General features: G+C 48.7%; 1 protein-coding gene across 2 annotated transcripts in view; it reads right to left on the bottom strand.

Annotated features, from left to right (window-relative positions):
• The window catches only part of Atp6v1c2 (ATPase H+ transporting V1 subunit C2), a 48,770-nt gene extending 45,159 nt beyond the window's left edge, over positions 1–3,611 (bottom strand). For both annotated transcript variants that reach the window (XM_026393075.2, XM_026393152.2), the window contains exons 1-2: positions 3,218–3,611; positions 1,715–1,873 (exon numbers count right to left, since the gene is read on the bottom strand). In XM_026393075.2, the coding sequence (XP_026248860.1) occupies positions 1,715–1,873; positions 3,218–3,385 (327 nt within the window). In that variant the 5' untranslated portion in view covers positions 3,386–3,611. The remainder of the gene's footprint in view (positions 1–1,714; positions 1,874–3,217) is intronic.
• Between the last annotated feature and the right edge of the window lie 20,966 nt (positions 3,612–24,577).

Genomic DNA, 24,577 nt, shown 5'->3' with positions numbered 1-24,577 from the left:
AGGCCCTGTGTGAGGCAAGCACTCTACCTAAGCTACATCCCCTCGAGGCCCTTTTCTTTGTGGATTATTCATGACCTGTCTCTTAGTGCAGAAATGAGTGCGCAAAATTGTATTGAAAGGTCTTTTCACAGAATCAGAAAGAAAAGGTTTGCCATCCTGTGATTAGACCAACCAGACTTTAAAAGCAATTAGGGAGGGCTGGGGGCATGGCTCTATGGTGGAGCACATGCTTAGCATGAGCAAGGCCCTGCATTAAGTCCCCAGAATCCCCCAAATTTAAAAACTAATAAGCCTGGAAATCTCCACTGGATATTGGTGAAGTCGATTATTTTCAAAACAATTAATTCTTGAGGGCAAAGGGTGCTGAGGATTCAACCCAGGAGCACTTAACCACTGAGCTACATACCTTTTTCTAAAATTTTGAGGCAGGTTCTTGCTAAATTGCTGAGGCTACCCTTGAACTTGAGATCCTCCTGCCTCAGCCTCCCAAGTCTCTGGGACTATAGACATGCAAGCAACTTAGTTTTAAGCAACTTTTAGTAGGGCCATGTCATTTTTTAACTTTGTTTCCTCCAGAGTTTAGCACGGTGCCCTGCTCAGTAAATGAGTGGAGGCTGGATTCACTAACCTCTACAGTGTCTGTCCCCAGGGTTAACAGAGGCAGGCTTGAAGAAGCAGCAAGACCTGGACACAGAACCCCACCTGCCACTTGCCAGCCCCACAGTCTAGCAGTCACTAAGCTTCTCTCAGCCCATCCCAACCTTGTCAGGGGGAGCCTCGAAGACTCCACAAGGAATCTTCTGTTTACAGGGCCTGGCTGCCAGCACATTGCTCAATAAATGCTGGCACATGGAGCAGCATCACCAACAACTCAGGGTGACAGTGCACTCTTTTGGCAGAGGGGCAAACTGAGGATTGGAAGAGGATTGATTATAAGGACTCTGGGTGGTTGGCACCCTCAGTGTGTGTACATTGGTGTGGTCCCAAAGAATTCTTTAGCTACCTCTTCTCCTTGGAAACCTACAGTCTTAGGAAATACTGCCAGTCTGTGTTCTGTTTATGTGTGGTGCTAAGGATCAAACCTAAGACTTCACGTGCCAGGCCAGCCCTCTACCACTGAGCAACACCACCAGCCCAAGTCCACTGTTTTTGAGGATTGTATATATCTTCCTCCTCTTTACCCTTTTATCTTCATTTTGCTGTCCACTACAAGAGCTCTCAGACACTGTGCACTACCCCAAACCTCTGCCACTCTGCCAGCTGTCTGTACAGCACCCCCCCCCAACAAAATCAGAAAGATCCTGGATTTCCTGCCTTTCCCCTAGGTCAGGAGTACAACTGAGGCCTGAGGCCTGCAAGCCGGAACACCCCAAGTCTGTGGTTGGTCTTCTTAGATGTTGCAGACAAAACAGAAAGGTCCCCAGGACCATGGGTGAGGACCTGCTATTCATAGGTTCTTCCCACTTATATGAAGCATTAGATGCCACCATCTCCCTCTTCTCATTCTCTCCTGGGGCTTCAAGCCCAAGGTGCCACAATTAGTTTGGAGCCATGGCCTGAAGACCCACGGAGCCCACCGACTCCCCTATCTATCCCCTAGCTCAGGCTTGTCCTCAATGTCCCCACTTTGACCTGTTATTTTCTCCTTCATTCCCCAGAGGCTGCTTCCTGCCCACCAGTCCACTGTCTCCTTTCCCCTCCCCAGGAATTTCACCTTGAAGTCAGGAATAGCAAATTTGGTGTTGTAGGACAGGTTGGACTTGGAGGTTACAGTATTCATCCTCTCCAGCGCTTGTAAATTCTCCTTATCACCAGGGGCCGAAATCAACCAAAACTCGGACATGTTTCCAGTCTTCTGTTTCCCAGTCACTGTCTAGAACCAAGACAAACGCACACAAACAGAAACAGGAGGAGAGATGTGTCAGATGTCTCTACTTGTCACCACTCCCTGCCTTCAGAATTAATCCTCTCTGGATCCAGTCACTTTTCCTGTTTCTCATTCCTTGTCTCTTTGACCTTGTAGTTCAGAGTCTAGCTCCAAAGACACCCATAGGAACGAAGCAATGTGCTCATCTCCTCTGGAGAAGCCCTCAGGAGACTCACAGGCTCTCATCCCCACGTGGCCCTGACTGGTTTTAAGCAGGAGGGCTGGTTCCTTTCACTCTCCCCAGGACCCAGGTCACAACTGCTGCCTGCCATCGTAAGCTGGGGGGACAGACAGTCAGACTTGGGTGCTCTCTGAGATATTTTTCTTCCTCACACATTGCATCTTTCCGGTGCAGGATGGGTGGATGAAGGAAGGAGCCATCACAAACCCCAGATTAACCCACCAACCTTGAGTTTGGGATTAGCTTCAAAAACTTTAGGCCAGTGCCTGTTGGCATGAACGCCTATAATCCCAGCAACTCAGGAGGCTGAGGCAGAAGGATACCAAGTTCAAAGCCAGCCTCAGCAACTTAGCGAAGAGCTAAGTAACTCAGTGAGACCCTGTCTCTAAATAAAATACAAAGGGGGAAGGGATAGGGGATGTGGCTCAGTGATGAAGTGCCCCTGAGTTCAATCCCGGTACAAAAAAAAAAAAAAATTAAAAACAAAAAACAGACTTTAGAAGGTCTCTTCTTTTTTAAAATAAGAAGGAGGAAGGGGGCTGCGGAGCAGGACTTTTTTGACTAGAGGAGGTGAGGACTCCGCAGGGCTGAGTAACTCGCAGTTTCAGGGCAGCGCAGGGGCCCAGAAAGTCGATTCTGCTCATTCAAACGCGTACCCACCCACCCACACGGTCCCCCTCGCGGGTTCTCCGGGCCGTTGCCTCCCGAGCGTCCCGGGACTTCTGGGGGGGAAACAGGAAAATAACATGGACTATCGGGGGTCCCCTGGCCTTTTTCTCCTGACTCCCACTCACTCCAGCCTGAGATCCTCTTAGTCCCTCCTAACCCTGACCAAACGCAGTTCTTTCCGTCTTCACTGCCAATGGCCTGGGGACAAACTGTCCCAGAGCGGCACCTAGGGAGATGCCACCTGCTCAGTCCGGGAGAGCGCGGTGTGGGAGTCGGCTTCCCAAGTTCCCAGGGAGAAAGCGCGGACTAGGGTCCCTGGGGCGCTCGGAGGCGCGTCCCGACGGGGGGGACGTGGGTCGCCCGGGGCGGTGCCGCAATCGCGGCGTCGGCGCCTCTGGCCCACCTCCTCGCCTGGTGTCTGCGCTGCCGCGCGTCCTTACCGGGGGCCGCGGGGAGGACCGCGCTGTCGGGGCTGCGGGCAGGGGCGCGGGGGCCTGAGCGCACGGCAGGCTCCCGGGAGGCAGCGACTTCTGCGGCCCCGCGCGCCTCACTCCGCCTTTTATCCCGGGCGCTGGAGGCGTCCCCCGGCCCCCGCGGGACATTTGCATACGGGCCGCCTGCCTCCCGCGGTCGCGCCGGGCCGGGGCCAGCGGCTCGAGTAGCAGGCGCTGGGCTCCGTCTGGGCCTTGGCGGAGAGGGGACGCGGTCCCGGCCAGACGCGTCGAAGCTTCCCCGAGCCCGATGCGCGCGGGCTGGGCCTCTGGGTGGTGCCGGAGAGCTTGGCCCGGTCTCCAGCCCCACGATGGAGCGGGGCCCACCGCGAGTGAAGACGACTCCGCGAGGCAGAAGCCGGGAAAGGATTCCCGGCGCGGGGCGACTCCGCCCTCCAGCTGCCGCCGCCTCCCACCCCCACCTCACGGCCGCCGGGCACCCGCACGGGTCTCCGGAAAACACCTGCTTGCGGGTGTTTCCCAGGCCCGTGCCGGACAGACGGGGCTGACCTGTGGAGAGCGACGCAACAGGTTCAGATGCTCGGGACACACACCTGGGAGAGGAGCGACTTTTCCCGTCGGTGTGGGCGCGAGCTTGTCACTTGTTACCCAGGAGAAACCCACCTCCCGAATTGCGCTGTGTGTGGAGAGGATATAAAGCTACTAGGATTGGGCTGGAGGGTTTGCCGGCGTGCACTCGGGTTCAGTCCCCAACACCCCAATAAATTAATGAATAAAATTGCGTTCAATTTCAGTACAACTAGTGAGGTCTAACTAGCCCAGTCCTATTTATTTTAGAATTTAGTCCCCAGCACCATACAGACATGCCTAGCTACATACATACAGAAAATAAAGCTGCTGACTTCGAGGGATGAATCCTGCGCTGCCTGAAACCAGGACAGGACTCTCAGGAGCTAACTAGGAATGTTAAAAACAAGACAAAACCTGAGGATTCGTCTTCTCTGGGTTCAAGGAGGAAACTTTAGAGTTGGCAATGTTTTCAGTGGTTTCTGGGAAAGATAATCTCAGGGCTACAACGGAGGGGTGTAGCTCCGTGGCCTCAGGCCCTGCCTTTGATCTGCAGCACTGCAAAAAGGAAAGAAAATAACAACCCCCTGGGGTTGTTCTTTGAGGGGTACTCTGAAGAAGGCACTCCTGGCTTCCTAAGAATGGACTTCCCCTACTATATAAAACTAGCCATAGCCATCTATCCTAGTGAATGCTTTCCAGTCCCTGGGGAAAGTGACATCATCTGAGACTTAAGCTGGAACCCCAAATGGTAGGATGGAAAGCCCAGATTCAAGACACAAAGGTGGCTTTGCGGTCACCACAGTGCTGTTGTGGCTGTGGAACTCCCAGCACCTGCACTGCATATCATTGTTATTGGGACACTAATGTGCATTAGTCAGTCCTTGCAACATCTTCCGAGGGAGGACACCTGAAACCCAGGGATGAGGAAACCCCACTTGCACAGGGGTTGAGTGGCTATTCCAGGGAAGGAGTGGCCTGGTTGGACATTAGAGTTGGGGTGGTGGCAGTCTTGGACTTTGAGTCATGCCATTCTTAGCCAGGGAAAACAGAATGGTAGATCTGGGGCCCCACATCGTCTATAAACAAGTGTAGAGGTGCCTGTGAGGCTGTGCGAACTGCCCAGTGTCAACTGGTCAATGGAAGAGCTGCGTGGAACTGGGGCCAGCCATCCCAGGATTGGGTGCTTCTGCTGCTCCCAGTGAACCTGCAGGAGCGAGGCATCACTCAGAGAGAACTTGAGCTGTCCCTTTGGTCAATATTTTTCTACCCTCCAACGTTCAAAATCATTGACTTGACTTGGATTCTCAGAGATTGGCAACACATTTAATGGTGTCTCCAATATTACTTATGGCATTGTGTGTGTGTGTGTGTGCGCGCGCGCATGCTGGGGATTAAACCCCAAAATATTCTATTTGTATGTTGAATTCTGCCTCCACTACTATTAAAAAAAAAAAATCAGATGCAAATAACTCCTGGACGTCTGCTGAAGAAAACAATAAAACAATAAGCTCCTTGTCTTCCTTCAAATCTTCTTTCTCAAAATCTGAAATTTTTCTGTTCTTTCACATCTTAAATTTCCTATTAAATATCTGAATTTATAATAGGTGATGTCCATAGCTGCAGAGGTAACTTGGCTTTTTCCATATAATCTTTCTTCCTGAGTATAAAGATAATTCTATGCTTATTATGAAGAAATTGGAAAATGAAAAAGTATAAAGAATAAAAATAGCCTGTAATTTTTATGATATGAGAATAACTGAAACTGGTAATCAAATTATTTTTGTTAATTTTAATGCATATTTGATTATACAGGTGTGGACTTTTTGCATGATTGACATTATTATATATTGTACAATATTGTATATTATATAAGTTTGGCAACCTGTGGTTGGTTGCTTTTTAAAGACTAAAAATTATCAAATGTATATTATCATTAAGGATAATTTAGAGTTATCAGCAATTTATCACAGCCCTGAACTTGAATCAGATTTCAAAGCCAAATAAAGATATCTTTTTGAACAATTTACATCTTGAGAAGGAGAGAGAATATCTTGTCCAAGAGATTTGAGGTTTTGTTACATTTTGTTTTCAAGTACTGAGGATTGATATAGCTTTACCACTATGCTATATCCTCAGACCCTTTTACTTTTTATTTTGAGACAGAGTCTCCTTAAGTTGCTGAAGCTGTCCTTGAACTTGTGATGGTCCTGCCTCAGCCTCCTGAGTAGCCAGGATTACAGGCGTGCGCCACTCGATGTTCTGAAATTTAACCACCTATGTGTTTAGATGAGAGTTGTACACGGACGGGAGATTTCCCCAAGCTTCCTTATAAAGCGAGATCAGACTGTGACACAGAGAAATCAGGAGAAATCCACCAAGATATGTGGCACTTGCTCCCATGGTACAGCAGGAGACTGGAGCATGTCATTTCCACGCTGTGATGCAGGCACTTCTCTTCTGTACTTTGGCCTAGAGTGGCAGTAAACTATCCATTTTCTATCCCCTTCTCACACATCTCAGTCTTTGACATCTGCTTGCTAAAAGCCTAAAATGTCACTGCTTTTAAAATACTCCCCAGGGCATAAAAAGATGAAGAACCAGGCATAATGAATACTCTCCCTGGGAATAAGGAATGGGGAACAAATCCGCCTTGAGTCATCTCTGTCTCCTTAGGAGCTTGACTCTGGTTAGATATTCCTCCAAAGTTTCTGCAGTTGGCACGGGTCATGCATTGAGCCTGCTGAAGTCTGCGCAAGAGCGAACAGTCCTGTCAGGTTTGGGAACCAGAAGGACCAGGCTGGCCCAGTCGCTCTGCTGCTCTCCAGCCGCTCCCAAATGGTGTCCCCTGTCAGACAGCAGCATCGGAGGGTGCTCTTTCGAAAAGCTCACAACTAAGGGCTTGTGGAATTTCCAAATGCATTTCCAAATGCAGCTTCAAGGGCTCGTGGCATTGTCTAGGTTTTGCTAAGAACCCAGAGAAGTTTTTCTAGAGGGACAGCTCTACGCAGGGGGGAAAATGTAAGTGGAATTGTCCCACGAGAGTTGATACGGCATTCTAGGGACAGATTAGGCTTTGGAATCAGACAATCGGATAAGCTGCTTACCCTAGCTGAGTTTCAGGTTTCCCATCTGAAAAAGAACACAATTGCGCCCACTTTGTAGGCCTGCTAAGAGGGGAAGAGAGGACAGCACTTTGCAAGGGCCCCTGAGTCCAAGTTCCCCTCTCCTCTCACTCTCCCACCTGTTCAGACACGCATTAGGGCTTCACAGATTATGTGTGATGTGCTATGGTTATGCCTTGAAAAGCATCCTGTTTTTCAAGGGGCCAAAGTACTTTGTTCTTTGTTTTCTTTCTGCCCAAAATGCTTATGGTTTTAGGAGAGGGACCATGACGGTAGTTTTTTGTTTGTTTGTTTTTGTTTTTAGCTTTGCAGTAAGGATTGAACCCAGGGGTGCTTAACCACTGAGCCACATCCCCAGCCCAATCTATCTATCTATCTATTTATTTATTCAGAAACAGGGTCTCACTAAGTTGCTTAGATCCTTGCTAAATTGCTGAGACAGACCTTGAACTTGCAATCCTCCTGCCTCAGTCTCCTGAGAAGGTGGGATTACAGGCATTGGCACCATGCCCTGCTTGGTTGTCACTTTTTCATTGGAGAAAGTAAGGCCAGGGAAAATGTAGACAGTTAAAGGAAAACTTCCTTATTCTCTCATTTAACAAGTTTTTTTTTTTTTCCCTCCCTTTCCCTAGTATCTGAAAGGCACAGAGGGGCATACAAAGACAAATCCATTTCCAGACTAGAGTTGAGCAAAGTAAATCTGGTAAACAGGAGAGTGAGCAGCTCCCAACTCACTAAGGTCTGAGTACAAAACACCAGCAGAACGTGATACCTGCATAAGAATGAGGAATAAACATTCACGAAATGCCACGATCCTCATTTCACAGATGAGGAAACAAGCTTAGGGAGATTAAGGGATCTGATCAGGAACACAGTTGGTGGTAGGCCTGGGACTTCAACTTCAAGTGCCTGCTGCCCTAAAGGTCTAAATCACTCCTCTCAGCCCTGCCCAATGCTGGTCACTACCTCTCTGCCTGCAGGTGGGTTCCTGGGCCTCCCAGTCATTCACTGAGGGAATGTACATGAGTCTCTTAGCTTGGGTGGACTTTTCAGTAAGCTGTAAAGTGCAGACAATAAAAAAGTTTCTGTCTTACGTTTTCCTAGGAATTAAATTCAGCAATAAGCAAAGGGGTGCTTTTAGTAAGAGCTACTTTTAAAGGTTCTATCCTTATCTGCTTCTTTCCTCCTCTTATTCATTTCCAAATTCCTGTTTCTCCTGCCTGGAGTCTTCAGGGAGGTACTGATTCTGCGCTGCTGTAAACATATGGCACTCTTGTCACTAATGAAGTTGCTTCAAACACACCTTTGATGTCATTAACCTGGAAGGTTAACCAGGCTGGGGGTGCCAGTGAGGGGATTATCACCTCAAGATCAGAGTCTTGAGCTGCAGAAAGCTGCAAAAAAACGGAAGTCAAGTGTAACCAGGGTTTTGGAAGAGTCTACGGGCTCCAGCGAAGAGTTACCCGCACTCCCTGCTCATTGAGTTTGAGCTCAGGCTTTGGAGTCAGAAGAAGGATCTGACCTCAAATCTCAGCGTTGCCACTTATTAGTTACTCAATCTCTCAGCGCCCCTCTACCCTCATCTATAAAAATGGGGACTTCAAGATCTGGTTAGAGCCAGGCCTGATGGTGCACACCTGTAGTTCCAGTGACTGCTGACGTAGTGGGATCAGAAGTTCAAGGCCACCCTGGGCAATTTAGCAATTTAGTGAGAACCTACCACAAAAAAAAAAAAAAAAAAAAAGGTGGAGGCTGGGGATGTGGCTCAGTAGTAAAGCACCCCCTGAGTTCAATCTTCAGAGTCAAAAAGAAAAAAGTCTGGTTAGAAGTTGCAATGAGCCCTGGGTTATATCCCCAGCACTGCAAAAAGAGAAAGAGTTAAATGGATTAAGTCTTGGAGTGGGATGTAGCTCAGTAGTTACCTAGCATGAGCAAGGCCCAGGGTTCAGTCCCCAGCGTTGAAGAAGTAAAGATTTGTGATGAAAATGGCATGAGAGAATGCACGCACAGCGGCTCAACGTGCCCAACCTGGGTGCGCACAGTGGGGCAACCACCACTTCACTCCAGGCTTCAGGAAGCTGAGAACCACCACGATTCGTTCAGTGTCAGGTTCTTAGTGCTGAGTGCTCAGGGCACAGTTTGGCTCATTGAATCTAAAACCAGAAGCTATTTAGTTATTTTAAAATTTTGGTGTCTCTCCTCCTAGTTTTAAATTTTGTTTATTAATATTATTTGGGGGGATATTGAGGATTAAACCCAGGGGCACTTTACCGCTGAGCTACATCCCCAATCCTTTTTATCTTTTTATTTTGAGAGAGGGTCTTGCTAAATTATACAGGCTGACCTTGGTCTTGTGATCCTCCTGCCTCAGCCTCCAGAGTCACTGGGATCACAGGCATGTACCACCCCATCTGCTTTGAAAGCAAGGCGTTTAAATGCTTGAGACTCTGAGAAACTAAGTGAGAGTGTTTTGTCCTTTTTAGATCTATCATGTTTTAGAAATTTCAAATGGTTTGAAAGGGTCATGAAGGTATATAACACAGTAGATCAGCATCAATTGTCTATTTATGGTTGGGTAACATTCACACTCAATTATGTTTCTAAGGCTGAAAATTGGAAATAACCTTTGTCCAACAAAAGGGGATTGAATAAATAAGGATATAATCATGATGTCATTAAAAATGCTTTAGGGCTGGGGCTATAGCACAGTGGTAGAGTGCTTGCCTAGCACATGCCAGGACCTGGATTTGAGTCTCAGCAACACACACACACACACACACACACACACACACACACACACACACGTTTTAGAAAAAATATCAAAAAACACAGCCCCGTGAGGTAGCACACACCTGTAATCCCAACTACTCAGTAGGCTGAGGCAGGAAGATCACCAAGTTCAATGCCAGCCTAGGCAACCTATCAAGACCCTAAAGGACTGGGAATGTAGTTCAGTGGTATAGTGTCCATGGGTTCAATTTCCAATGCCAGAAAACACACACACACACACACACACACACCAATTATCATAAAATATTGAGTGGAAATACAAAATCAAGATTTCGATTTTGTAAGAAATTCTATGTATAATGATGCTGCTGTGGTTGGAATATGTCTTGTCCCTTTTGAAACTCTAATTGAGCTGAATCCTCATTACGAGGCATCAGGAGAGTGGAAACAATGGTATTTAGAGGCGAGGCTTTGGGGACATATTGACACTGAAGGCTTTATAAGAAGTTACCAATGGGGGTCTGCAGAGGAGATTTTCTTCCTGTTGACTGGTAACTTTTTATTTTAATATCATTTCAATCTCATAGAGAAGTTGTAAGACTAGTATAAAGAACTCCCATTGATGTATAGATATATGATGGGACCACGTGCACAGAGTGAAAGATGTAGGTATATATTTATGGGTATATATGTGTGTGAACATCAAATAGTACAATTACCATGTGTATTAGATTCTATGTTACATTATTATCATTTTGAACCTTTCAAGAGTGAGTTGAAGGCATCATGAGCCTTTGCTACCTCCAGGTCTGGCATTGGAACCACCTGTGTCTCCAAGGTGTCCTGTTTCCATTTAGTGGACACTGATGTTTAGGAAACACCGCCTGGACCACTGGTGCATTCAGAGCTGCTGGTAAATCATTGCTCAGGGCCCTCGACAGGGGCGTCTCCACCCCGCGCCTGCCAGCACCAGTCCTGGCTCCTTCTTGTTCCTTCCAGGCCTTTCTCCTCACTCCACCCTCACCAACCACCCCACCCAGCTGTGAATCTGCAGTGCAGAGTCCAGTTGGGCCATTAGAACCTTCTGGGATGGCGGGACGGTTTTACATCTGCACCACCCAATAAGAAAGCCCTTTGCCTCCCGTGGCTATGGGCACGTCAGGGAGGCTAGTGAAGCTGGGTGAGAGTGGAGTGCAAGGCTTCACTTTAACTTTTTTTTAAAGATTTATCTTTTAGTTGTAGTTGAACGATACCTTTATTTTATTTATTTATTTTTAGTCCACACACGCACTAAGCGAGCGCTCTACACTGAGCCACAACCCAGCCCTAACTTTTATGTGCTGGCCACTGCACTAGACTAGGCAGCTTGGCCATGCCGCCCACCACCCCTCTTTTCACCATGACCTACAGAACCCCCAAACCACTTCTTCTCCCTTCAAATCCCCCACCTCGTGCCATCCCTACCCATGTCTTATGCTTGATGATGTCACCGCACACTGAAAGGACTCTGGCCACACCCTCGCCTCTTGTCTCTTTATATGTGTATCTTGTCAGGACAAAAAAATGGAAAAATGGAACTGTTCTTATTGCCAGAAGAGAGGGAGCACTCCAGACCCCTTGCCATCTGTGAGAGCATTTGCTGGAGAGAGTGTTTTTGTAGATTCTATGACTATCTCTTTTAAAATCTTTTAAAAAGCCAGCTAGACCTGCCACCAACACTCCAGTCCACAGATGTTTCATTCAAAGGCCTGGGGCTACTGCTTAGAAATGTAAGCTTCAGGAAGACAGTGCCCTGTTCCTTCTAGCCCCTGAGGGTCACAGAGGAGGAGAACTTTCATTCATTCTTCAGATAAAGGCAATTAACCAACACAGATGGCCACTGTGGACCAGTGAAAACATGTATAATACATAAAAATGAAGCCCTCCTTCCTGAGGACAGGTCTGGTCTTCCCTGAAAACATGCATGTAATAGATTCTCTCAGCTTGACTATCCAGAGGGTACATTTCTGTCAGCAGCTGACCACCTGTGATGTGAGTTACAGTCTGGTTTCATGATGATTAAATGGAGGCAAGCATTGTTGGTGCACACCTATAATCCTAGTGATTTGGGAGACTGAGGCAGGAGGATCACAAGATGGAAGCTGACCCGGGCAACTTAGCAAGACCCTGACTCAATATTAAAAAATAGATAAAAATAAGAAGGGCTGGGGTTCAGCTCAGTGATAGAGCACCCCTGGTTTCAATCCCCCAGTATTGATCAATCAATCAATACATATATAAATAAACAAACAAAATTAAACCGCTTTCTTTTTCTGTAGGGAGGGTTTTCTGGGCGAGTAGAATATTCTTTTGAATTTTTTCCCAATACAACCACACCCATTTCTACCTTCTCTAGTACTCTACATTTCCAACCCACCAGGATCAAAATCCATCCATCCTCCTCTGTCTGTCCATCACCCCTCATGCCTTCCCTCCACTCCTCATGCCGCATGGTCCTTGAGACTCTCTTACCTGAGCTTGCTTTGTTTTACTGGATGGCAAACATCCAACTCTAGTAAAACCCGACTCTCTTCTGCCCCATGCCTGCCCCATGCAGCTGCAGGGCTGCGTAAAGCATAACTCTGTACTGACAGCTCATAAGCTCTGTTTATGACTCAGAACCTAAATTTAGCCTTCAATGCAGTCCAGTAACCAGGTTGTTCAGCATTTCCCTGGTCCATTCCCTCTCCTGCCCTCTCAGTCTGCTCTTTGTCTCCTCAACCATCCAGTGACTCTCCTCCCAGCTTCCCCTCAGCAGAGGACTTTGCTTCTCAATTCCCCAAGAAAACTATGTCATAGGAACACCTCCACAAATTCCCATTACCATTTACAAAAATTAACTCAAAGTGAATGACAGGCCTAAATGTAAGAGGTGAAATGATGCAAATCTAGAAGAAAATATAGGAGCAAATCTTCATGATCTTGTATAGAGAACAATTCTTGGCTATGACCTCAAAACCCACAAACAACAAAGGAAAATAGATAACATGCACTTTAACAAAAAAAAAAAAAAAAAAACTTTTGTGAGCTGGGCCTGGTAGCATGTGCATGTAATCCCAGCAATTCAGGAGGCTGCGGCAGGAGGATTGCAAGTTCAAGGCCAGACTCAACAATTTAGTGAGACCCTCTCAAAAACAAACAACCTTGGTAGCCAGGCTCGATGGTGTACATCTGTAATCTCAGCTACTTCAGAGGCTGAGGCAGGAAGATCACAAGTTCAAGGTCAGCTTGGCAATTGCCAGAACCTGTCTCAAAAACTGAAAAGGACTGAGAATGTAGCTCGGTGGTCAAGCATTTGCCCTGTATGTGTAAAGTCCTGAGTTCAATCTCCAGTATCACAAAAAAAAAAAAAACTTAAAAAGTTTGTGCTTCCAAGGATGCCATTAATAAAGTGAGAAGCCAGTCCACAGAATGGGAAAAGTATTTGCAAATCATAGATCCAGAAATTTGTTGTGCATGTGCTAGGAATTATACCCAAGGCTCACATGCTAAAGAAGGGCTCTGTGAGAGGCCTGCCCCAGGCAGCAAATTCCTCATAATAGCCTAAAGTGAACACAACCTGAACGCCCACCAGCAGATGAAGAGATAAATAAAACGTAGCATATCCCTTTAATAAAATATTACCCAGCAATAAAAAGGAATAAAATATCAATATATTCTTCTACATGGGAACCCGGAAAACAGCAGTAGAGGAAGCCAGGAAGCCATAGTGTATGCTCCCCTTTACATGAAAACACTGGAATAGGCAAGTCCACAGAGACAGAATGCAGAGTGCTGCCTGTGGGGGAACATGGAGGGTGACTGCTAGTAAGTACACGGTTTCTTTTTCTTTTTTTTTTTTTGAGTTTTGAAAATGTTCTAAAATCAGAACATTTGCATACTCTGTGAATAGACTTCACAAGCATTAAATTGTACAGCTGAATTAATAAATCGTACAGTATGTGAATTATATCTCACTAAAGGTATTTTAGAAAGAAAGTACAGCCGGGTGTGGTGGCACACCCCAGTAATCCCAGAGACTGGGGGCCAACCTCAGCAATGACCCTGTCTCAAAATCAAAAATAAAGAAGGACTAGAGATGTAGCTCAGAAATAAAGCACCTCTGGGTTCAATCACCAGTACAAAGAGAGACAGACAGACAGACAGACAGACAGAGAGACAGAGAGAGAGAAAGAGAGAGAGAGAGAGAGAGACAGAGAGAGAGAGAGAGAGAGAGAGAGAGAGAGAGAGAGAGAGAGATACAAAGAGACGGAGAGACAGAGACAGAAAGAGGCTGGGGCTATAGCTTAATGGAAGATCACTTGCCTAAAATTCATGAGGCCCTGGGTTTGCTCTCTAGCACCGTTTTTTTTGTTTTGTTTTTTTAATAACAATTAAAACAACAACAAATGCCATCTACTGAAAAACATAACCTAACAGCAAAGGAAGCAAGCCAGAACAAGCATGGCCTAATTTTTCTTTCTTTCTTTTTTTGGTACTGGGGATTGATCCCAGGGGCACATAACACCTGAGCCACATCCCAGCCCTATTTTATTTAGAGACGGGATCTCAGTGAGTTGCTTAGGGCCTCACCACTGCTGAGGCTGGCTTTGAACTCGTGATCCTCCTGCCTCAGCTTCCCAAGCCACTGGGATTACAGGCGTGGGCCATGGCGCCTGGCTAGGTGGGCCATGGCGCCTGGCTAGGGCATGACCTACCTTTAACACCATATTTCTGGGCATGTCCCATCATCGAGGCTGTTGGTGTGGAGGCCACAGTCCTGCTGCCTCATCTGCCTCCACCCATGCTCCCTGAGCTACTGGACGGAAGAGTCACCCAGTCTCCTCTGTATTCAGGCTCAGCACTGCGTGTGACACATAGTAGGTAGCCAGCATCTGCTTGACGATGAGTGGGTTTTCATAATTACTTTGAAAAACACGATATTTAATAATTTAATAAATACATGAAATGTTCTTATATTTAAAATGTTCAGTATGTAAATATATTGCTTATTGTCCTAATAATGTATCTTCAACTCACCAGCAACTGGAAAACGTTGCTGACACTGAGGTTCTAAGAAGACACTGGTTACAGCTTTCGAGGTCAGAAATGCTGGAATCTCCACACACTTGGCCTCTATTTTGGTGACACGAGCAGCCAGCATTTCTGGGGAGTGAGCCACCATGTGGGTGGCTAGAGTCACTGTGCCTCAGCACCTGGACCCCCAGCCCAGCTTCTGGTGCCCTCCCTGGGCCCTCAGCCTGCAGCCAGTTATGATGACAATCCAGCTCACCCAGTCCTGTCGTGGAATCATCTCCGTGCCCCAGGGTGGGCCCAGTGTCCCACACAAAATGAGTCCTTGGGCAAGGCTTGCACTGTGGGCTGTCCCACCTGGCCTGACGGAGGGAACCCGCGCTTCCCACGGGCCAGTGGGAGGAAACCTGCAGGCAGAGCCAAGAACAGGGTGGTGCGGATGTGTTGGATCCTGTCACCCCTGTCCTTTTAGCCCACTGAAAGCTTCCTGCCAGCTTAGGGAGAGGCCCCGCCCCCTTCACTCCAGCACCTTGGGAGGACAACCCAGGCAGAGGAGGCTCCAACTCCCCCTTTCCTTAAAGAGATCTCCAACATCCGTTTTAGAACTGCTGCAGCCACCTGTGGACATCTGTGCCCCTGAGAGAGACCTCCGGCCTCCGGGTGCATTTGTTCTATGGAATAGCACGCTGATGGGTGGGTGTGATACAAAGTAACAAGTGGACAGCATCTTGGCTTTTTAGCATCATTTTTCAGGGGCATCCATTTGTAAATTGTATAATAATGGAGAACTTTATATACAAATATGAGAAAGGAACCTACACAAAAGCCATGGAACATGGGTCTGGGCCTTTACGACGGTGGTAAAGAGCTTGCCGAGCCTGGGCAAGGCCCTGGGTTTGAGCCTCAGAACTGCAAAAGAGCAACCACCATGGTGATAATAAAGCCGAGGAACCCTGGCCCCCACTTCCCACAGGTCTGCTGCTTCCTGGGAGCGGCACACAGTGAACAAAATGGAACTTCGAGATGTTTGAAAGCAGGGGTGAGATCTCTTCGGGGAATGTGTTTGTGGGTCTGGGTGGGGCCACAGCTGGAACTGACCAAAGGTGGTTTCTTCAGCCTGTGTCTTGCCCTCCTGCAGGTCGACCCTGCCTCCCCACACGCTGCTCTCTCACTTTCGTTCTTCCCAGAGTGCTGTGTCCTCCCTCCATCCCAGATCCCTAGGACTCCCTGGGCCATCTCCCAGCTAGGCCAACTCTCTGCTCCAGCCACTGGCCTCCACCTCCTGCCCTGCCCTGTGCCCAGGGACACCTCTGCACCAGACGTGCTTCCTCCAGGCCTGCCAGAAGCCCCGGCTTCCTAAGGGTCCTGCCCTCCTGCCAAACCCCTCTGCCCCTGCTAGAGTGGGATGAAAGAAAGCTGTGGATGTGACGTCAGGTCCCCGGATGTGATTCGCCATCAGGAGGGGATCGGGGGCTGCTGGGCTCATCCTGGGCTGAAGCTAATCTACACTGTTTCCTGAATGAATTTATGAATGGTGAGTGAAGGAAGGAAGGGTTGTCATCTGCTCTCTCCTGGCTCAGTGCAGACCCGGGGGTCTGACTGGTGCAGTATGTCTCTAGCCCAAGAAAGGGTGCTTAGTGTCCTGTGGACAATACCCAACCCCTGCCTCTGGGCTCCATCTCCAAGGACCTTTCATTTTTTTGGGGGGCAGATTTCTCAGAGATGCCTAACCACTGAGCCACATCCCTAGCCCTTTTATTTTTAAATTTTGAGACAGGGTCTCACGAAGTTTTTGAGAGCCTTGCTAAATTGCTGAGGCTGGCCTCAAACTTGCAATCCTCCTGCCTCAGCCTCTGGAGGCTCTGGGATTACAGGTGTGTGTCACACACCCCGAGGACCTTTCCTTTGTCCTCTTGGCTGCCTACTCCGGTGGCCACGCCCTGCACCTCGTCATTGCCTGAAACTGCTCCACCTCTGAAATCTTGAATTCCAGTGTCCAACTCTTACCACAACCTGCTGTGCTTCCCACCCGCTTGCCTACTTCCTTCTCACATGTTTGTGCACACGCCTCTGCTCTCCCTGGCTGTTCCCTCCTCCGGCTCTTTTCTGGCCAAGACTGAGCCCCTGGAGTGGTTTGCACCTCCCTCTGCCCAGCGTGTTGGACTGCCATGTCCCTTTCTCCCCTGCCAATCATGCCTTCCCTGAGGTCAGTGGAGGAGGGCCTCTTCGCCTGCACTCTCTGGCCCATCGGAGCTGGGAAGGGCCCCACAGCAGCGCTGACAGCAGCAATCTTGTCCCTTTCCTCGGCCACTCACCTTCCACACCATCTCCAATACGCACTGAACAAGTGCCAACCCCAGCTCAGGAGGGTCTAAAGCTGTGGGAACCGATCTTCAGAAAGACAGGCCAGTCCCTGATATCAGGGGACTTCCCTGCTAGTCGGGGGGACAGTAAATAGGTAAATGATTCTTGCCAAAAAACAAAATTGAGCCAGGTGCAGTGGCCCACACCTGTAATCCCAGCAGCTCAGGAGGCTGAGGCAGGAGGATCGTGAGTTCAAAACCAGCCTCAGCAAAAGTAAGGTGCTAAGCTACTCAGTGAGACCCCGTCTCTAGATAAAACACAAAATAGGGCTGGGGATGTGGCTAAGTGGTTGAATGGCCCTGAGTTCAATCCCTGGCACCCCCCTAAAAAGAAGACAAAGTTAGGGGGTGTAGTTCAGTAGTGGAGTGTGTGCTCCGAATGTGCCAGGCCTCGGGTTCAATCCCCAGCACCAAAAATACAAAACAAGGTGGTTTAATGTTCCAATGAAAAAAAGAACAAAATAATAGCAGTTTAGTGTGTTGGTCTTAATTGGCTTTGTTTTCCATTCGAGAACCAGGTGACCCAGGTGACACCTCATTCCGTGAAATAGAGTCAGAGTTCCCAGGGGCCCTGCTGAGGAGGTTTACTCTATAGACCAAGGCTGACAAAGCAGAAACAGAGCAAAAGCCATTGATCCTTGAAAAGTGACTTTCTGTATAAGGTGGGGACAGAACAATAGAAAAAGAGCTGATTGGATAACATCTGATTTCTTCAGGTTGTTTTTTGTAAGGCTCAAAGGCAAAGAAAACTTCCTTATCAGCCATTGAAAGGGGCCTGTAGGGGAAGGCTGGCTGTTCTCACTTCCCGGCTTGCTTGTCCTATGAACAGCTTAGTTCCAACTTGGTGACAGCAACCTTAGCTTGAGAGACCCCGTTTTGATTTTTAGCCTGGTCTGTTGGTGCCCAGTGCAGAGTTTAGTCCAAAACAAGGCCTCTCGGGATTGGGGTGTAGCTCTGTGGGGGCTTGAGCTGTGCGAGGCCCTGGGTGTGATTCCGGGCCCTGCAACAGGGAAACAAGTACCAAAAGAGAACAAGGGCCTCCTCTAGTTTGTTTCTAACTTTACCAAAATGATTTGGCTCATAGCATGCATGAGTTTCTAGAGCTCCTTCTCTGAGCTTCTGCCATCGTCACCGTCGGTGATCTCGCCTCCCACTGCGAGAAGTGTGACGCCTGTCCCAAGTCATTGCTCTCTAATTCCACGGTCTATGCACTTACCTCCCCACGCACCCCACCTGTTGTGCTTTAGATGAGGTGTCCCCCAGAAGCTCATGTGGGAGCCAACGCAAGGTTTGGAGGAGAAACGATTAGGTTCTATCCTTAACCCCATCAGTGGATTAATCCCTGGTGGGATTCACTGCGTGGTAATTGGAGGCAGGGGGTGTGGCTGGAGGAAGTGGTTCATTGGGGGTGGGGCTATGGGGTATATATTTGTATCTGGAGCGTGGAGACCTCTCCCTCTGCTTCCTGATCACCACGTGAGCTGCTTCCCTCTGCCACATTCTTCTGCCTCGCCTGGAGCTCCAAGGAATGGAGCCTGCTGCCCATGGATCGAGACCTCTGAAACCGAGGGCCCTCCCATAACCCTTTCCTCCTCCACACTTGTTCCGGTGGGTCTTTCAGTCAGAGCAGTGAAAAGGCCGATGAAAACACCACTCTGAACTTTCTTTACCCCCAAGCATGTGGGGTTTCCCTCCTCACACCAACCCGTTCTCAACCCTGCACCAACTGGTGTCCTAGGATTCAGCCCAGCTCTGATGCCAACTGCCTGGAGTTACCGCAGACCCCACAGCAGAAGGGCACAGTTCACAGACTGCCCCAGGCAGATGCCAGCCAGAGACCCCAGGTTTCCCCCTGTTTCTAAGGAAGTGGTTATGGGCTGAAGGTTCCTGTCAGCCCGTCCTCAGCCTGGATAGTGTGCTAGCATGGTTCACAGAACTCGGGCGGCGGGGAGATTACTTTCTATTACCGTTTTACTGTAAAGAACGGAAGACATATGTGGGGGGAGATGAGCTGCACAATTTCTATGCCCTCTCAGGGCACACCACCCTTCCAGAACCTCTCTGTGCCCCCTTCCCATACTACCCTCCAGGAACCTCTCTGTGCCCACTCCCCAGGAAGCCCTCTGCACCCCTTCCTGCAGGGGTTTCACGGAGCCTTCCTGAGAGGGCATGATGCATTACATCAATGACCACAGGCAGTGAGCTCAACCTGCAGACCTCACCCCTCCCAGAGGGAGGAGGGCACCAACCACAGTGCTGGTCTCTTTGGTGACAGGCCCATCCTGAAGCTGTTGAGGGTTCCCCAAGAGTCACCTTATTAGCCTACAAAAAGACAGCCTCCTCGCTCTGGGGATTCCAAGATCTTACAAGCTCTTGAGTCAGGAACCAAAGGCTAAGAGCAAACATAACCAAAGATGCTCCTATCAACGAGCTCAAGGAAGTCAGGCATCTGTGCCAGGAGCCAACGGCCACAGGCCAGGTATCCACATTGCTCATAGTCTCACCTCTGTATCACTTCTTTCATTAATTTATCTAACTATTTATTTATTTATTTTGGTAGAGTGCTGGGGGCCGCACACTTGTAGTGGGAGTGCCCTTGTCACTGAGCTGCGTCCCCCCTCTTTTTCTCATCTCCAAGGATGCCTGGCTGCTCTTTTCAGGCCCTCTCGTTTCTCCCACCAGTTACCTGCTTGCTCCCTTGTCTTGAAGGCCCCTGCTAGCCTCCAACCAATCTCCCCCCTTCCCTTCCCATCTCATCCCCTTGAGAGGGAGGCCTGGGTCACTGTCTCCACCCACCCCACCATGCCCAGGCCGACAGACCAGGCCACCAACCTCCTGAAGCTGCTGGTCAGGTATGGAAGACAGCAAAGAGGCCAGGGGGCAGGAGACCAAGAAGGACAAAGACTGTGTTCCTCTACAGTGCCATGAGGATGAGGGGCGGCAAGGCCACAACAACCAGGTTCTCTCCGGAGGAGCGACAGGGCCCGGGGATTCAGAATGATCCAGACAGAAGGGGGGCGGAGGGAGGCACATGTGGGGCTGGAGGACGGAGGCTGCAGGGCTGGGAAGCCTGCTTTGGGGAGCCTGGCTCAGCCCGCCGCCCACCCGGCCTCCTTGGAAACAATGCCCTTTCTGTGTGTGAGCCCAAAGAGGTGGGCGGCCGCTGTCGGTCCACCTGCTCCCTTCTGTGACTCGCGCGACCCCAGATCTGCTCGGGCTCCTGTGTCTGTGGTGACCACCAGGGTCCTCGTGGATGGTGGATGCTCTTTCCTTTTACATGTTGTCCCCAGGGTCCCTGCTGCCCTCCTACTCCGCACTAGAGGCTTAGACCTTTTGGAGGGGGGTGGCTAAGATGCCTTTGATCTTCTTCTGATCTCTCATCCCCCCACAAAAAACAGTGCATACTATACCCGTATGTGATTTTTTCATACAACATATTCAAGGAAGATTGGGGTCCCCCAAACCCATGTCATGGACTCCAGATTAAGAAGCCCTGTGTTCTGGGTGCACGCTGCAGGGAGATTCCCCCTGCTCCCACAGTACTGTGTATAACTTCCAGAAGCTGGAGGCGTGAAGAGGCAGCGCACAGATGTTCAGGGCAGTGAAACTACTCCTTGTAACACTGTGGTGCGGGGAGGTGCTGCTGCACGTTTGTCAGAAGCCACAGAATGCATCAGCCCAGGGGCAATCCTAACGTAAGGTATGGACTTCAGGTGGTCACGACAAGTCAGTGTTAGTCATCCATTGTGACAAAGGTGGCGCATGGTGGAAGTCAACGGTGGGGGAGGCAAAGGCATAGGAATTGCCTGTACCACCTTCTCCATTTTGCTGTGAACTCTTTTTCTTTTTTGCAGTACTAGAAATTGAACCCAGAGTACATGTTAGGGAAGTGCTCTACAACCCCAACCCCAGCCTTTTATATATATATATATATATATATATATATATATATATATATATATATATATATATATAGTTTTTATTATTTTTTTTTTCATACCAGGGATTGAACTCAGGGGCACTCAACCACTGAGCCACATCCCCAGCCTTATTTCATATTTTATTTAGAGACAGGATCTGTTATTTGCTTAAGGGCCTTGCTAAGTTGCTGAGGCTGGCTTTGAACACGCAATCCTTCTGTCTAAGTATCCCGAGCCTCTGGGATTACAGGCGTGTGCCACTGTGCCTGGCTATATTTTAAAATTTTTAGACAGGTTCTCACTAAGTTGCTGAGGCTGGCCTCAAACTTGTGATCCTCCTGCTTCATTCTCCCTAGTAGCTGGGATTACAGGCGTGTACCACTGCACCTGGCTGAGCCATCGTCACTCTTGTCAAGAATGGAGCACTAGAGAGGCCGGAAGCTCCTCTGCCCTCTTCCAGCCACTCCCCTCCCCCAGTCCCCATCCTGATCTCTCACCATGGATTCGTTCTGCCTGTCCCAAGAGAATCTCACAGCGTCTCTCTTCATGACCTGGCTTCTTCCGTCCAGCATCATGCCTGGGAGATTCCTTGGTCTTGGGTGTGACAATCACTTACATTTTCACCACTGTGTGGGATTCACTGTCTGATATACCATACTGTATTTTGGTGGGCTTCTGTTTCCAGTTTTGGGCCATGGTAAGTCACGCTGCTGTGAACATGCTCGTATTTGCCTTTTGGAGAACATACATACACATTTCTGGTAAGTGTGTATCTAGGAGTGAAATGCTAGGTCGTCTGGCACACATGTGCTCGACTTATGAAGATCATTCCTAGGTCTTCCAAAGTGACTGTGCTCAGTCACATACCCACCAGCACTGGGTAAGTACCTCTGCCTTGTATCAGTACTTGGTATTGCTGGCATTTTTAACTTTAGCTGTTTAGGTATGTGTGTAATGTCAGCTCAAGTTGGTTTAGTTTGTATGTTCCTGATGACTAATCATATGGAGGACATTTTCATGTGCTTATTGGTTATAATGGTATATTTATACTGGATTCTTTTTCTGATTATTTAGTTCTAGGAGTTCTTTGTATATCCTGAACACTGGTCCTTCCTCAGATGTATGTTTTGGGAATGTTTTCTCCCAGTCTCTGTGTATCTCCCCCACTTGTTTTCTTACCCCTCCCACTGGATGACCACTTGTGAGGTGACGGCAGGGTGTTCAACCAGGTGTGGGCCCCTCCAAGCAGGGCCTTGACACGCTGGTATTGCCTCTGTTTCCCTGGAGCTGACAGCTCAGAAGGCCCCAGGCAAGTCACCCGGGAAGCGAGTTGTTTTCTTCTGGAATCAATGGCTTTTGTCTTTTGCTACAACCTGATCATGACAAATGCTCTGAGAGAGGTGAATGTTCCCTAGCGTTACAGTCCAGTTACCCAGCTGTGAAAACCCATGACGACGAGGGAGACGCAACCTCAGTCACCAATTTCCTCACAAAGGTCAAGTCTATAAAAAGCATTCGGGCACTGTGAACTGTGTTCGCTCCTGGTGGCCAGTTTGTATACTGTACGGTACAGTTAGCCTGTGCTTATTCTCAGTAGATATCTGACAATATTCTTATTCAGAGGATTCTATACCTTAAACAACCCCAAATGTCTTCCCCCATGCAGACAGAAAGGTGCAGATGTTTGCATTTGGTTTTATTTTTACAGCTGATAGATTTGTGATTAAGGTGGAAAGTGGAACGAGGGAGTGTCCTCTGTTGGTGGCTGGGCTGGGTGTTCACTGTGGTCTGGTTTGGGGCCCGGGTCCTAGGAGGATCTTCACGACCAAGTCTCAAGGGTCTTCTAGGCTGATTATTGTCACGCTCCTTGGCCTTGTTTCTCTTTCTCTGAAACTCCGTGGACCTTGGGCTGTGTTCACTGCAGCCTTTCATTCCTAAAGTGTGCCAAAGTCCAATGTTTGGTCCACTGAATGTTGGGCTGATGAAAGGAAGAGAAAGAACAAAAATCAGGAGGGAAAGAAGTAGATTCCTAAAGTTGTTCTCTGTTGTCCTGTGAAAATGAGAGAACTAAGCTTGGCCAGGTGGTACAGGATGCAGTCCCAGCTACCAGGACTTGGAGCTACCTGGTTAACACTCTCAGACCATATCTCCATAATGAAAGAAGTGCCAGGCACGGTGGCGCACACCCTGTCCCCAGCAACTTGCCAAGCAAAGACAGGCGGATCACAAGTTTGAGGCCAGCCCAAGCAACTGAGAGAGGTCCTTTCTCAAAAGAAAAACAAGGGCAGGGAGCACTGAGAATGCAGCTCAATTATAGAGCATCCCTGGGTTCAAAGGAACAAACAGGCAAACAAGCAAAACAACAGCAGAGTTTTCCCTACTGTGTGTGGAGGAGATCCGGAGCCCCAGTCGGCTGGCCTGAAAGAACACCATGTGGGAAGGCTGGGAGAATGAACTCTGGGAGCTGCGGCACGTGGCCCCAGCTGACAGCTGGCCAGGAAGTGGGACCTTCGTCCTGCAATTGTGAAAGAATAAATTCTGCCAACAACAAAAATGAGCTGGGAAGCTTATTTTTCTCCAGATAAGAACTCACCTGGCCAGCACCTAGGCTTCTCTGCATCTGTCCCCTTAGAAGAGAATCCAGCGGTGCTGTGCCAGTCCTCTGGCCTCTGGAACTGTGAGCTAGCCAATGGGTGTTGTTTTTGGCCACCAAGTTTGTGGTCACCAGTTACATGGCAATAGAAAACTAGTCCAGTGGCTCATGGTATTTTGTTTTGTTTTTGCAGTGCTGGGGTTTGAACTCAGGGCCTCACACATGCTAGGCAGTACTTTACCATTGAGCCATGTGCCCAGCTCCTGCACATGGTATTTTTAAGGAATAGGAAACATTTAGGTTCCCAGCAAAGCTAAGTGATGATTCAGGGAAATGGAGGTGGGTGGGCTTGGAATCCAAGGTGGGCAAGCCTTGACCAGTTCTTTAGACATCCCAGTTCTCCAGGGATAATCAGATACAGCAGACAGAGGGACAGGGATCTGAGCAGCACAGAAAAGACTGAGATCAGCAAGAGTCGGAAGGACAGGAACCAGGTCTTTGGTGATCCCTTAGATCAGCATCTGCCTTGCATTCATCCAATAAATATGTCTATTTGTTCTGTTCTCAGCATTGCACTTGTAGTGCTCAGATAGACCAGGTGCCTGTTCTCACAGGGCTTAGAGCATAGAGGAAAGCACCAGGGTCAAAGAGCAATGTCATTTCCAATCAATAGTGCAAAGAAGACAATAGAACCTACCGACAAGATAGAGGCTGCTGGGCAGTGGGAGGGGACACTTTGGGTCTCAGAAGGCATCTCTGAGGGGGTGACATTTCAGCCGGGATCCGGATGGTGCAGAGTGGCCAGCCATGGAAAAGTTGGAGTCAAAGCCTGCTGGGCAGAGAGAACAGCAAGTGCTAAGGTCCTCAGGCATGGAAACTCGTAAACGGAGAAGGGAGCCTCCCAGGTGAGGCCAGCAAGACAGGCCGAAGCGAGGCTGTGCTGGGTCTTGCCAACACAGAAAAGAATTTAGATTCAAAGGCAGGTGCTCTGGGTTTTG

This window comes from Urocitellus parryii, chromosome 12, assembly GCF_045843805.1.
Source record: "Urocitellus parryii isolate mUroPar1 chromosome 12, mUroPar1.hap1, whole genome shotgun sequence".
NCBI classification, from domain to species: domain Eukaryota; kingdom Metazoa; phylum Chordata; class Mammalia; order Rodentia; family Sciuridae; genus Urocitellus; species Urocitellus parryii.
This window is presented reverse-complemented; position numbering and strand designations above follow the sequence as displayed.